At 39.8% G+C, this 16,302-nt stretch overlaps 1 protein-coding gene across 2 annotated transcripts; it reads left to right on the top strand.

Moving 5' to 3' along the window:
- Positions 1–228: 228 nt before the first annotated feature.
- LOC102297305 (atlastin-2) lies at positions 229–15,835 on the top strand (the record flags this gene model as incomplete). 2 transcript variants are annotated; one of them, XM_005951878.3, is given in 9 exon segments in its annotated part: positions 229–285; positions 572–664; positions 877–1,015; positions 3,124–3,251; positions 3,578–3,634; positions 3,929–4,000; positions 4,293–4,724; positions 8,428–8,442; positions 13,627–15,835. In XM_005951878.3, coding segments are annotated over 9 exon segments (1,104 nt in total), but the record flags the coding sequence as incomplete, so codon positions are not given.
- Positions 15,836–16,302: the final 467 nt, after the last annotated feature.

A 16,302-nucleotide genomic window follows, 5' to 3' on the forward strand; every position in this document is an offset into this window, starting at 1 on the left:
ACAATTGCAAGGTGGTTTGGAGATTTGTCCATGTTATTTTGAGAATGTCATCTCGGTTTCAAGAAATGAGCCAAACCAATCGAGAAAAACTGTAAAACAGACCCTGACAAATAGCATTAAGCATTGCTTATCGAACAATCAGATATGCAAACAATTGTTCTTGTACTTCTTGATATTTTATAGCTGCTTCTGTTTTCTAGGCTTTTTTTGCTTGTTTTGTCTCCTCAGCTCTTCACTGAATATGGACGACTGGCCATGGAGGAAGTCTATGAGAAACCCTTTCAGGTCTGCCATACTATGGTCATTGTCCTTAAAATATATAAGGGAGGTTTCTTTTAATTTTAAAACAAGCTTTGTCTTGTTGTATCAGTACTTGTAAAGTCATGAAAGGAAAACATTTTGTCTTCATGTCTGTTCCTGGTCAAAGCTTCTAACAATCTTTTTCTTCATACCAGCACATACTGCTTGGGTTTTAACTGTTGCACACTCTTATCCATTTCTAGATGTTCTTCACCTGAAAGTCACACATTGATGTCCATGCTGAATAATAATTTAAATGTTGTTTTTTAAGAGACTGATGTTCCTAATCAGAGATTGGAGTTACCCATATGAACATCCATACGGCCTGGAGGGAGGGCGGGGCTTCTTGGATAAACGATTGCAGGTGAGTTGAATAATTAAACCCTAACAGCCTGACTTAATAGATCAACAAAGTCACGTGGCAGTGGATGTAAAGCAGGTGGAAACTGCCTACCTACTATATATAGAGGCAATCTTCTGTCGAACATCTCCATGGTTTTTTACATTTCACATTGTTTTAATTTGTTTTAAGTGCAGTAAATCAGATATTAACTGAAGTGCCTGGCTTGTGTTCAGGTGAAACAGAACCAACACGAGGAGCTCCAGAATGTCCGCAGACACATCCACTCCTGCTTCTCCAAAATCAGCTGTTTCTTGTTGCCTCACCCTGGCCTCAAGGTGGCCACCAATCCTCATTTCGATGGGCGGCTCACAGGTATAACAGAACTTGTAATAGCAAAGGTCAGTTCATCTTCTTTTCGTGTGTATGTTCTCTTCCTCACCCCTTGGAGGGTGGTATTTCTCTGTTCCTCAAGCTGGGCCCTCTCCCGATTATGGATGCTCCTGGATTGTTGCTCTGGCACTAACTAATCCTTGCCCTCCCTTTTTTTATTGCTCATCGACCCTCAGGATGCTTAGCTTTGGGTGGAGACCTGAGTATTGTGAGGAGTTTTTGTGTTTTGACATCAATAGCGTGGCCACCTTATTATTCCAGCTGTGCTGTAGCCTCTGAATGTTCTGCGCTATAGATTGATATTTACATCAAAAGCCCTGCGAGAAATAGCATAATCACAAGTAAATCTGTCCATCTGTGCAGGTATTGATGATCACTTGTGCAAGTATATTTTCGTGCACAGAACTTGTGCACAAAGACGGCATCTCACACAAGTGGCTAGTTTATGAGGGCTGCTCCATTATGCTCTTGATGGTAACTCTTTGTTCTTGAAACCAAATCAAGCTCGCTCAAATCACCTGAGTTTTGACTGTATGGAAGCTCAAAAGAAAAGGGGTCCTAATGTGATTGTTCACTTTGGACAGTTAAGGTTATTGTGTTAAGTTACACTGTGGAAGCAACACAAGAACTGTTTTAAACCACTGTCTATGTACCATTTACGATTTTGAAAATGACTTTTGCCAAATTAACTATCAGCAGTTATTGTTTGTAGTGTAGCAGTGGAAGTAGTGAAAAGTGTCATAGGTGTCAGTATTTTAATGCTTTAATCCTGAAAATCTCTCAGAGCAGAGGTACTTGCAAGGGCACAAACATGCAGGATGTATTGGAAAGTAGAAACTCTTCCTTTTTTATCCATGGCTGCTGAGTTCTATGTGTGCAGTTTGTTGAATTTATGCGAGTGGAGGAATATGTAATGTAATGTTATGTTACATGTTATAATATGTAACTATGCATGCATAGAGTAGTAGTGAAAAAAACAGAGAAAGAATGCTGTGTGATAGATGTAGCAAAATCAACGTCAGGAAGAATGAACAGAAGAAGCTCGAGAAAGGAAACAGGCTGACAGAAGACCTATAGAAGACACTGAAGGTGAAGGTAATCGAAACACTCAGAGCAGTGACCCCGAAATTTGGGGAGCGGCTCTAGCACATTCCAGGAATTATATCAGGTTTCTGTGTCCAGAAGAGCGCAGTCCTAGGATAGTTAGGATAGTGCATAGGATCCTCGGGCTCCTAGGCCCGACCTGAGCTTAAAGGACAGACAGTTTGTTTCTGTTTTTGTATGTAATAATATAATATATTGGCCCGGTGGCGCCAGTGTCCGGCAGCCTCGCCTCTGTCAGTGCAGCTGTGGCTACAATGTAGCTGCCATCACCTCTGTGTGACTGGGTGGATGACTGAATGTAGTGTAAAGCGCTATACAAATACATGCCATTTACCATTTAATATATATTGGTAGGGACACTAGAGGGGTGAAACATCATCTTCTAGTAGATAGAGCAGTTTTACTTCCGGTAATCAGGGGCAGATATGAATATAATTATGAGCTTTGACTGTTCTGCTTTTTAGAATAATTATTCAAAGTGTTTTGTATACGTTTTTGTAGCCAGCTGTGAGATCAATATTTAAAATGTCGATGATCAGCTCTTCAATCTGTTTGGCAGGGAGCGCATGTTTATATGCCATCTTTGTGTCAGTGCAACCAAATATTACAACCCAAAAATAGTTTATAACTTTTCACCATGTTTTTCTGTAATGTTAATTTTTTTTAGATGTGTTAGCTATTATGTGTCATTTGTTGTACCCTTTGTTTGTTTATTCTAATGTGAATTTCAATTTACAGACTGTGACGATCTAATTAATATAACACCTAAAAACCTATATTTGGTCAAGTCTTACTTAAAATGCGAAAATATGGATATAAAGGAACAACTTGGCTTGCTCAGGAAATTATTTATTTGCAGGAGGGATCTAATTGACCCCTCAGGGATAAACATGGAATGCACACAACTCAGTGCTTCTCCACCAGGAGAAGCTATTATACACTTTTTTTGGGGTGGGGGGTAAATATGTTTTTGGTGTGTCACTCAGATATTGATGGGGACTTCCAGAAGGAGCTGCTGAACCTCGTTCCAGCACTGCTTGCTCCAGAAAATCTAGTGGAAAAAGAGATTGGAGGAGTCAAAATTACCTGCAGAGATCTGCTGCACTATTTCAAAGTGAGTTTACTCGTCAGTAAGTCATCAGATAACAAAAGATTTCAAAGTAAGCTCCCCAAAAAAGAAAAGGATCAAAAAAGTGAGCTTTTGTGGGATTTCTAGTGGGATGCTTGAAAATGTGATAATGGGCAATCTGATGATGGGGGAATGCTTCATTACTGCTATTACTTTCTGTCAAGATGGTTGTCAGATGTTCAGATGAAAATGTGTGAAACTATTTTTTCTATGTAAGACTTGGTTGAAAGCCACAGAAAAAGCTATCCGTTTTGGTTGATTGTATTGTCAAATTTCTAAAAATGTTCCCTACCCTACTGCTGTATTTGCAGGCCTACATGAAGATCTATCAGGGAGAGGAACTCCCTCATCCCAAATCGATGCTCCAGGTTGGTTCAGCTCCTTCAGTTTCACTGTTAGATGGCTCCATCTCCTGGACAGTTTACATTATGATCTGTAATCAGAAGAGTAAGTGTCTCTGAGGTTAAGAAGTGAATGGCGTCTGTTTATTATGAAGATTTTACATCTTCAATCAAGTACATACATTTGCTTTAAAGGAAAACAACAACACCACATGCCTCAGATCAGGCTGCACTCAATCTCAGTTTAATTAAAAACTTTCTGTATTGATTAATGTGTGATAAAGATTGTTTCTGCACAATGTTTTGTCCTCTGGTTTTTAGGCAACAGCTGAAGCAAATAACCTTGCAGCTGTAGCAGGATCCAAAGACATATACAACAAAAGCATGGAGCAGGTAAACATATGGCATTTTGAGGGACATGGATTTAAGCTGATCTGGAGAGTTTGAGATCCAGACACCTCAGAACTTGGATGTCAGACTAAAGTGATGTAACTCCTGACTCTCAATTCTGATTGATTTGTGAAGAGTACACATATAACCACAAAATATATGGTTAACATGAGTTTGTGCCAGAAGTTTGATCATTGTCTAAACACTGTTACTTCCTGTTCATTTAATCAGAGATCCAGGTTTTGTTTGATGAATTCAGTTAATTTTTTTGTTGTATTTCCTGTCCTGGTCTCAGATCTGTGGTGGAGACAAACCATACATTTCCCCAGCAGAGTTAGAGCGCCGTCATGTGGAGCTACGGCAGGCTTCCGTGCGGTGCTTCCGCTCTGTCAAGAAGATGGGCGGAGAAGATTTCTGCCGGCGCTACCAGGAGAAGCTGGAGGCAGAACTCGATGAGGCCTATGCCAACTTCAGCAAGCAGAATGATGGAAAGAACATCTTCTACGCTGCACGGACGCCCGCCACACTCTTTGCTGTCATGTTTGTCATGTACATAGTGTCAGTTGTCACCGGCTTTGTGGGCATTAGCTCTGTGGCCACGCTGTGCAACCTGGTGATGGGATTGGCTCTGACAGCACTCTGCATCTGGGCCTATGTTAAATACTCTGGAGAGTTTCGCGAGGTCGGAGGATTCATTGACCAGGTGGCTGAAACTCTCTGGGAACAGGTGAGAGGACAATCTTTGCATTACAAGTGGTGCAAATTTCTTCTAATCTTTATGTCAGTGAATGATTGATTAACTGATTGATTGAGTATATCAGCAGTGTTGGGCAAGTTACTTTGAAAAAGTAATTAATTATAGTTACTAGTTACTTCTTTAAAAAAGTAACTGAGTTAGTAACTGAGTTACAAGATTCTAAAAGTAATTAATTACTTGAAAAGTAACTATTGCATTACTTTAAAAAATGTTTAACCCTCTGGGGTCCAGGGTATAATTGGCCATTTTTAACTACTTTTGATTTTCCCTCCACATTTTACCTTTAAAAACTATTTACTTTGCCTTGTTTGGTATCATTCTTTTCAGCAAAACCTCACGTGTCTGAATTTACAGTTATGTTTTCATTTTGACATTCTATATTAACCCAGTTGATCTAAAATCAGACAAAAAAGTAGAGAAGGTTATATTTCATAACTTTCATAACTTTAAATGCAAATATAAATGGTCAATTTCAAAATCCTATGCAAGTTTTGCAAACAACAAAGTTATTTGTGTCCATTTAAATAACCATTTCAAACTATTTACATAACAATCAGCTGTTCTGCATTCAATAAGATGCCACACAAATTATTTGTGCCACTCCAAAAATGTCTGTCCACTATAAAGGAGAACGTCACAGCCTGATACCTGCAGGTCTGACAGCAGGAAGTATATCACTCCTCCTGTTTTCTACCTGGAGACCGCAGTCGCCTCATTGTTCTGACACACAACGCAAAAATATTCAAAACGCTACACGCTAACTGCACAAGACAACACATTAACTACACACTCCAAACACGCTAAACGTCACAAATCTCTCACATCTCAAAACTCGCTCTCTCTCTTTTTCTGCTGTCTTCCTCTCTCTCTCTCTCGCCGTCACTCCTAAAACGTCCCCCTCTTCCTAAACAGCCAAATGTCATGTTGCCATATCATTTTTGATTGGTTGTCATGGTGCATTTTTCCACCAACACCAAAGGGCTGTTTCTTGCTTTTTTTGTTTTTTGGTCATAAGCAGAGAGTGCTCGCTGCGCTGTCCTTAGACAGTAAACGTGACAAAACTGTTGAGGAAAAAACGCCACGTATATATTGTTTATCATGACTCTGGTTTTACGGGGTCTATCAGTACAATTTAAAAACTGGCACCTTGTTGCTTTGTCATCTTGAAGTGGTCGTGTGATTGGCTTACCACGACTACTTTATTCTTCCTCAGTCAAACAGCAGCACTCATGCGATTGTTTTGCCCCCTTAGCTCCAGGTGTTGTGCCAAAAAGTCATCGTCTGCCAGAAAGTGATTGCCACCTGCGAGAGCGCGCGCAGCTGCTTGAAGCTGTAGCGCCCAGATTACTTACAGCTACTTTCGTACAACTGATATAAGATGTGGTAAGCTGAAGACAGCTTCAACCGTCTGCTTGTTGAAAAATAGTAACGCAACCACACCGTATTTTCTTCTTAGTAACAGTAACGGCGTTGTAACAATCCGGTTGTTCAGTGATGACGCGACGAATCCTACTTCCGGGTCTAAAGTAGTCTGCGTTTAATATGGCTTTTGTGTTGTTAACATGTTTAATGTTATGTATTTTCTTCTATTTGATCTCAAAAAGCTCCTAAAACAGTCAGTGATCACTGTTGACCTCCCTCGGCTTTTATTACCGCTAATCATTTATTTAAGCTCAGCTTTTAAAACCTTAGGATGTAACTACAGCCCAGCCCATGCAGCAGTATATGAATGACTAACCTCGTATTGTGGCTGCATTATCTCAGTTGTTCTCCTGGCTGAAGTTTGGTCCTTTTACAGCATCCTGCCATGGGATTACATTTGTTCCTGACCACCGACAACACTCACGTTAACTTTTATCGAGTGGAAAAAAAGTTAGCTTGTTTATATTATGCTAATATAGCTGTGTCGCTAGCGGTCACGTAGCACATCATTATATACCAGCTAGCCCAACTTCAGTAACCCTACAAACGTCACTGCTGTTTAGTTTTCTGTCTTCATTAATGCTGGAAGTGATAGCAGAGCTGTACGTTTTAATTTGTTTCCAAAACCCCGCAGTCAGGACATGCTATATTGTATTTAGATAGAAGCTAGCGAGCTAACTCCTGCTAACTTCTAACTCCGTTAAATGTCATAAATTCCGTTTTCATGGATGCCTGGATGTTAAACTCAATTGTTACACCTGGTAGAGCAGAACGCTGATCATTTTATTAAAGATGAAAGAATTTAGACAGTTTTTCAACTCTCAGTAATGCCATAGTGATCGTTTGATATATGGACCTGCAGCGGAGTTTAGACCCAGACACGGCTAGTGACGTCAGACTGAACAATCGGATAGGAATTATTAGTTAGATAACTTGTTACTGAAAAAAGTGACGCCCTTAGTAATGCTGTTACTTGTAACCCCGTTATTCCCATCACTGTATATCAGTATTTTTATGTAGGTTCTCATTTAGGTCATGGTATATCAATGTTTTCTCCCCACCTTTTATGCTTCACTCAAAAGTTTTCAAAAGTGAGAGGTAATTGCCATCATCAACTGTCTAAATTTTATTATTTAAAATTCAAGTACCTCTATTTGTCAGGAGTTTAACCTCCTAAGACCCGAACTCTTTCATGGCATGCATTTTTAATTTTTCTTTGCTATTTGGGCTGATTGGGACCTGATGAATGTAAAAACAAAGAATTACCAGATTTTTTTTTACCTAATTTTTGTTTCTAAGAAAAATGAGATCTACATATGACGATATTTGTTTTGAATTTTGATAGAACAGTGGCAGTATACTGTCCTCGTAAGTGGATATCAGGCCCTTGTAGAGAAAAATTAAGTATTTTGGTCTAGACATCCCAAAATGTGATGTCCACATATGTGGATGCCAGGTCCTTGGAGGTTAATTTACTGAATATTTTATTTTTCAATATTTAAGCATAGAACACAAGAACAGTACACAATAAGGTGCAAGGTATACGTAGAACTTCAATGAAGGTTCTGACAGCTTTGACTCCCAGATGAGGTATATTTTGTGTGTGTACGTGTGCTATTAAATAAGTGACTGTTTCTGTAAGGCTTTAAAGGACCTTGAAGAAAAAATGTATGCAAAAGTGAGGTTTTTCTTTGTACTTCGATGTAATGCTTCCTGCTGCAGAAAAGATGTTCTGAGGATGTAGATTTATTTATAGTTATTTAATTATTAACTTTAATTATTAATATTAATAATAGTTCAGTAGCAGCCCCAATAAAGAATAAAATTAATTCTTCTGTAGCTTTGCTGTAGATTTGTCGCAGTCAAAAACAAATGGCTGTGAATGGGAGCAGCAACAGTTTGCTTTTTTTAAACAAGTTGAAGCATTAGTCAGAGGTGTGACTGACACTGGTACATGGTAAACTGGTACATTTACGTCGTAAATGGACTGGTTCATATATGGTGCTTTTCTACTGTTCCTAAGCACTCAAAGCATTTTATACAACTTGCCTCATTCACCCATTCGCGGCTATTTATACAAGCGCTTTTTTCTATGCATTTTCCAAGTAAGTGCTTTCTGTCAAAGAAACATTGACATGGTGTCCAACCCACCTTCCCCAAATTAGCTTCACTACCATAGTTCTGACATTTTTGGTTTTTCTGTTCTTGCTTTTTTGATTAATCTTTCATATTTGCCCCTTAATGCTTCCAGAGGACTCCACGAAAGGTGAGCCCTTGCTTCACGTATATCTTTCCTTTTTTAATAGTTGCAGGACTAGGGAGATATGTTAGATTTTATTTATTTATTTATTTTTAATCACAATCAAAACCACTAAGACTTATCAATGAACTTTTTATTTAGATAATTATTTGAATTTCAGGAGCTTGGCCACATCTCATACACTCCCCTTCCTGTTCTCTGTCTATAATTGACCCCCTGCACTACGAATTGGTTGTGTTCTCATTTTTGTCAAAACACCCATTGACACCTATTGTGTGTTTTTGATGTGAAGGAGGTAGGGAGGCATAACATTTAGGACATAACAGTTTACTAGCATTGAGCATCAATTAAAATGTTAACAATTCGATTAAACAACTAGTAAGTCTGGTACTGACCAGTGACAATAATAACTAATGTCTTGATGCATGCTCAATCATCCAGAAAAAGAAATCTCTAAAGGTTCATTCTGTTATTCTGGACATGTCATTTTCAGCATGAGAAATGTTTTGTCACTCATCCAAGTGACTTCTTCAGTCTCACCTACCTGCAGGTTTCCCCGATATTTGTATAATCACTGAAATTAGCACCAGTGACAAACAATGGGCTGTCAGGACCAGTTTTAATGATCGTTAATATGCAAATTGTCATAACTATTGATCAATAACCATTGATCAATGGCCATCAGCACCATGGCAAAGATGGTGATCTTTCTCCACCTTACAATTCTGTGATTGCAGTCATTCCTTAACTCTCTGTAAATTGTACTCATGGCCAGATACACAGAATCAACTTCTTGGAATCAACTTCTAGTGAATAATAGTTGTTTAGCCTTGTCCATCATTCCTCGAACCTGTCTATTACCGTCATTTCATGTCCTGCTGAAAAATAGTTGCAGTTCCATCTTTAGCTGCTCCTCCATTACCATTTTACTGCACAGCTGCCAAAGGAATGCTGGGTTGTTCTGTAGTCCCCCTTCATAGAATGCAGGTATCTAAAACTCTTAGTATGACCGCAGGCTAACAGATATCTGCTGAGGGAGTTCACATCTGCACTCGGGGGAGTGTAAAGACAGAGCACTACCACGTGACTGATGTATGTGTCTTGGAGAAAATCCTCACAGTTACACCTACCTCCTATTTAAAAGGCCGTCGGCTTCAACACACTGCATCAGGAAATAGGTCTCCAAAAGTGGAGCGTGCCCTGAGAGACTGTTTGAATCCACTGACTGGGATATGCTTCTGGATCCACATGATGAGGACAGTGAAGGGATTGCAGGCTGTCTGTGTGGATGCGGTCTCACCTGTCAAGACAGTACGCTGTTATCCTAACAACACCTCCTGAATAACACAGGAGGTCAAGGCTATCCTCAACGGGAAGAAGGTGGCCTACAGAATAAAGGATAGGACACAAGACGAGGGGTGGTACAATAGAGGAGACATTGGAGGAGCCAAGTAACTCTTGGTAACCTTCTTCAATCAGTATGACCAACAACCAACTGTCCCACCTCACTACAGTGCCCTCCCCCAACTCCTTTCTCCACATGACATTGCTGCACACTCCACACCCTGCTCATCGCAGTCTCTCTCCCTCACTGGCACCCTCACCTGACACAGAGGACATACCTCTCCTCCTCCCCTCCCCACAGTCCTCTCCCTGCATAACTGCAGACCAGGTGAGGAGAGAACTGGCTTTGACCCAGGAAGGCCCCCTGCCTTTGGGCCTGCTGTGTCCATGGCTGCTGCACAGTCAGGATACTTTTCCTGGACTTCTCTAGTGCTTTCAATATCATCCAGCCAATTATGTTCCAGGAAAAACTTGAACGGATTGAAGTGGACCCCTGCCTGGTGACCTGGATAAGCAGCTACCTCACTGAGACACCACAGTATGTCAAGCTGAAGGACTGAGCAGCACTGGTGCACCGTAGGGCACAGTGCTGGCCCCTCTTCCCTTCACCCTATACACTTTAGACTTAACAACTCAGAGATGTGTCATGCATGTCTCTGCACTCCTTAAACATCTGCAGGAAACTCCTGTGGATGTTCTACCAGTTAGTGGTTGCCAGCTTGATCTTTTACGTGGTGGCGTGCTGGAGGGGTGGTACACCCAAAAAGGATTCCTCCAGGCTGGCGAAGGTAGGCTGGCTCTGTGGTTGGCATGAAGCTAGACTGACTCTCTGGTAACAGTGGCAGAGAAAAGTACTCTGGAAATTTCCTCTGCTAACTGTCATCAAACCACAGAGAAACCGGATCAGTGACGGGCTGCTCCTCCCCAGCAGCAGAACCAGCAGGGCTAAAAATTCTTTGTTCCCTGAGCCATCAAACTGTACAATTCAGGGAGAGGGGGAGGAGTAGCAGCAGGAGGGAAGGGCACGGGACGATGTTGATCCAGTGAAATAAACTAAACTTATTACTAGGGGTGCAACGATACACAAAATTCACAGTTCGGTTCGGTTCGATACTTTGGTGTCACGGTTCGATATTTTTTCGATACAAAAAAATGTTCATGCCTTTTTAATTTGTCATTTATTAAAATTATAAATATATATTTTAACTCAAAAGTACAGTTTTTAAATTTAACCCTAACCCTTGTGCGTGTTTTTTATTTTGACAGCGAATGCGCACCTGCGGACCACTTATGTGCAGCCCTGGTTATTTAGCTCGTCATATTGCAGCCACAGAAATTTTTTGTCCATGAAACCATAAAGCTGCACTTTCTTTTTGCCTTATAGTCTGATTTGTCATAACTTCTCCGTTTTGTGGTAAGCTTTTCTTTGGCTGTCACTTCTTCACCCTGACCTGTCTTATTTGGCTCAGCAGAACTAAAATATATATCTGTCTGTGAAGGTTCTCAGTCATCCAGGTCATCGTAGTCAAATATATATCCTGCTGCTTTTACACACGCACTCACATAAGCTCAGCGATTCTCTGCGCGATCAACCTCTCACATGTTTAAGCTGCGGGAGATTTCACTTGTCATGTTTGCATAGTAAGCTAACATTAATAAGACGATGTCAGAGGAATTGGTGCACAAATTATCATCACTCACAGATCAGTGCTGTCGCTCTCTATACACAGTTCGCGCGATTGCAAAGTGAAAGCAAAAAAACAAGCGCAAATTCAAACGCGATTTCAATATGTCACATATTGACAGTGGCTCACCGATGCCAATGACATAATTACCCAGCTACATTTCCGAAAGAATGCAAAAGCATTGACATATATTTTTCCTTCCTACAATAGCCCGACGGGCAGGGCAGAGATAGATTTTGGTAGCCCGACTGGAAAAATCGCTAGCCCCGGGACGTCGGGCTAGCGATATTGCGAGCCCTGTATCTGATTGAGGAATCACTCATCTTTGGAAAAGAGAGTTTATTACAGAGAAATGGCTCTTTCCAAAATAAAAGCTATACTATCCGCTTCTTCTGGGCTATATTCTCAGCAGCATATTAAACATATCAGGTCCCCATAAGGAGAATCATGTGCTAACAGCTGTCTAAATGACTCGGGTAAAGTTTGTAGCATGCTTGTTGTTTTTGTCTTTGTCTACTAGGATGATGTCGGCGTAAATGTGCAGTCATATTCGTTGTGTTCCCACTAGTGCAGCATATTAAACAGCTGTCTAAATGACTCGGCTAAAGTTAGTAGCATGCTTGCTTGTTTTTTTTCTGCTTCCACTTGTCTTTGCACTAGGATGATGTCGGCGTAAATGTGCAGTCATATTCGTTGTGTTCCCACTAGTGCTTTCAGGTTAATCTCGTTGAAATGACCTTAACGCCACAACACGGCAAATCTCCGTTAACGAGCTACCGCCGATCGCCCCGTGCATGGGGCTAGACGGCCAACACGTTAACGAGCTAACTGCGCTAACACACTAGTTCCCACCCATGTAATTGAGCATTGCATGGCACATCCAACATACTGTTTTACTTTAGTCCATGACGCGCTTACCTTCAGGGTCTACTAGGCCTACTAGGCGGAGTAGTCGAACGCAGATTCACTGAGCGCTCAACACAGACAGCATCGTCAGACGGAAAGTTGATAAAATAAATTACAAATTTTGTATTGTTCGATACATATGCGTACCGAACCGAAAGCACTGTGTCGAACGGTTCAATATCGATACGAATATCGTTGCACCCCTACTTATTACCTCCAATGCTAGAAATCACAGCATGCTTCACTAGAGCTCAGTGTTCCAGTTCTCTCATCATCTGGAATTTCTTCCGATCTCCTCTCCTGACATTCCGTGGCATTTATACCAGTATATCCGTCACGCTGACCACCAATTATATATTTGCAACAGTCTTTAACCTTTGTAACGTACAGTCATCACTTCTTGGTGATGCCTTCCTTGGGGATTTGCCCAAAACTCGAGCCATAATATGTATCATATAATTCCTTTTTTAATAATGTATAAAAATCCTTGTAGATAGATGCTGACTATAGCTCCATTTGGTGGCACACCTGTCAAACTACTACACACCCAACATAAAGCTTTACCTATATTACTCCAAGATAACTTGGAAAACAGCTGTTATGGAGCAAGAGGCTAACACCTTCTTTGTACCAGGTTCTAAAAATGCTCTTTAATGCTGTGCAGCATTTTAACAGTCCATAACACTTTTAAAATATTCACCTTTAGACCCAGCCTCAAGTGATCCTGCTATATTGAGAAAGCATTTACCTCCTCTCCAAACAAGTCCAGGTAGCCAAATAAATTTAACATAAGTTTTTGATTGCGGATACAGTACAGGAGTACTAATTAGTAGCTTTGATTTCATTACGTTATGTGTTGAGTGAAACTGAAATGGGCTTATTCATCAAATACTGATTTTTGAGGGGGGTGAGGGTTCGAAAGAAGAAAAAATTAAAACAACCCAGGACATCATTTTCACACCATAGAAAATATAATATAACAGTATAAAGCAGCTATTGTGGCATACCAGGTTGCCTAGCAACATGATTATTTGCACACATTTTGACATCAAGGCTGCTGTAAAATGAGCCAGAGCTGGCTGTATGTGATTGGTAAATAAATATTAAACTGTAATGGGATAAAAGATGAATAATACTGCAGCGTTGAGGATGGGATTTTGAGCTGGAGCAGAGTTGGTCAAAGTGGAGATTGTGTTACCCAATGCATAGAGAACTTCAAGTCTGATGTGACCTCTTCCTTCTCCTTTTCCTCCAGATCTTCTCCAAAGTCTTTGAGGTGGCCCGAAGTCGAGTCCTGTTTGGAAGCTTTATCCCAACACCACGGCCCCGGCTCACCTCCAACAACAACATCAAGAAGAAAAATTAGCAGCACACCATGTTTTCCCTGTCATGTTGGGTTTTTTTTCCTCTCCCCCTCTCTCTTCCCTTTTCCTGTCACATCCACCTTCTGCCCTGTTTTAAAATGATTTGAAATGTATAAATAGATTGGTTTTTTGGATATAGATGATGGTTCCTCGCCATGCTGGCTGTGGGTTTAAGGGCACGCTGTAGTTCTGAACAAAGTGGTATGATGTATTTTATTCTCAACGAGGGTTATGATTCTTAGTGTGGGTGGCCATTCTTACACCATTATACCAGGTGTGGTTACCTGTCAAATAATGACTGCACATTATTAATCCCCGTTTATCTGAATGTATGTATGAAGAGCATGTCACCAGACCCTCCTCACTTCTCTCTTTGCGGTACTTCCTCTTGTCTTCATCAGGTTTCTGTGTCGCTGGGCGGCAATACAAATAGTTGTCACAACCAAAGTTTACAGTGTTACTCGTAGAAACTCTCTTAGTGTTTCTTGTGACTCTGCTGAACATATATCAGCCATAAAAACTTTCAATCCACATTATGTAGGGTGTATACAATAAAATAACCCTGTGACATGAACAAACATGATTTCAGGTCAGGGCTCCAACCAGTTCTCTTCATTATTAAGTGATTTTTATAGTCTTACTTCAGTTGAACCTTTTCTGAAAAAGATGGAAATGACAGTTATGCAGCAATTTGTTTGTTTTTTTGTTTTTGTTATTTTCTGAGGTTAAGAAATTATTTTAATGTTATTATCAAGCTAGTTCAGATAGTAATCTATAGTTACCTTAATTAGTTTGTCTGGATCTGGGAAAGAGCTGAAAGTAAAGGAAGCAAAGTTTTGATAAAACCAGCTCAGCACTTAAGTATTCACCTTAGTAGAATGATCTGCAGGTGTATTGTACCGATTGACAAAAGACAGTCAGTTCTTTTTTTTTTTTGTTTGTTTGGTTTTTTTTTACTGTTTTAAGTGGATTATGACTTGACGTGTTTACCTCCAAATACTCTTTATTTTTTAGTACTCGGCTTTGTCAGAGTCCTGCTTGCTTTCCAACAGCAAGATATGAGGTATCAGACTCATGTATGTTTGCAGTGCAGACTAGCATAGAGCGACCAAAATATTTGTTCAACAGATCTGAGACATTTCCAGCTCTCTACTTGACCTACCAAGAAAGATGTCTTACTAAATGTTCAGCTATTAAGTTTATCTATGTCTGGATCTCCAGCTTCTATACATTTTCTGCTAGTTGGTCCTCTTAACCTGACTGCCAGTATTTGAGTAAAACTTTCATTTTTATTCTCCAGTGTAGCTCAGGTTAGCAATGTAGAGTATTTTTATTATTTAGCTTTGGGGGGGTTTATTATTAAACTTAAGCTCTCTTCCCTTCATCATTCCTCGTTGTCCTCTTTATCTTGGCAGATCTGATGGACTGAGTCAGCTCCTCTTGTTTCTAAACCACCCAAGACCACATAGTAAAACACCAAAAAATTGAGTTGTTTGCCATTCGATCTGTTGCATCGCATATATGTAACACAACACTTTGTGGGTCCAGATTGGTGGGTCCAGTGTTTCTATTTTCAAAGCCAAAATCTGTAAATTGAATGGCAGGTTCATTCCAAGTGTTGGCATTGATCTCAGGGTCAGAGGTCATAAAACTTTGCTTTACTGATCAGTTTTCTTTTGTAACCATTCCATCCACAACGTCACCACTGTGTGCTCTTTGTTTTTTTTACAGTGTACTTCTTTTTACTGCCACACACACACACAGGCTATGTGTATGAAATATAAACCTTTATAAACATAAATTTTCTAGACTTTTTTAGCTGGCAGAACGTTTGGGTGGTAAACCTCATTTCAAATCACTAGATGTAAAGGAATGCTACATATATATATGTATATATATGTGTGTGTGTGTATATGTATATATATGTGTGTGTGTGTGTGTGTGTGTGTGTAAATTTATCTTACATGAGCACTGCAATTTCACCCCTTGCTGGCAAAGAATGTTTATAATCTGTTGTTTTTCCCCATTATGTTGTATTTAAAGTTATTTAAGTTAACTTATTTTTCAATACACTATTAAATCAGACTTCTTCAACACACATACCGGTGGTGTTCTGTCTTTACATTTTTTTTTCCTTTAATGAAGAGGTAACACTGAAAATGCTAATGGTATTCTAGGTTGGCACAACCAATGCCAACATGGAAAAGCTGGACTGATATCTGAATGCTGTTGTAACTCAAACTAAATGCACAATAAAATACCATTTTCATCAAATTACCTAAACCATAGACTACTTTTGTCTAAAGTAGAGAAGAAAATATAAAAACCATAGAGTACTTCCATGTCCAGATTCTGCATAATTTGTAACATAATCACTTAACATAAAATATTTGTTAGATGATAAAAGATCTGCTGTTGTTTATTAGCTTAATGTCCATGCTGACTTTAGCAACCAGAAGATTATATGTATGTTTCTATACTTACATTTTGTTTTATGAAGGAAATTTCATTTGAGTTTAAGAGAATGTGAATTGTTTTTTCAGTATTAACATTACAAAGTCATATGT

This window comes from Haplochromis burtoni, unplaced genomic scaffold (assembly GCF_018398535.1).
Source record: "Haplochromis burtoni strain Fernald_Lab_line unplaced genomic scaffold, NCSU_Asbu1 Contig_1181, whole genome shotgun sequence".
Classification (NCBI taxonomy): Eukaryota; Metazoa; Chordata; class Actinopteri; order Cichliformes; family Cichlidae; genus Haplochromis; species Haplochromis burtoni.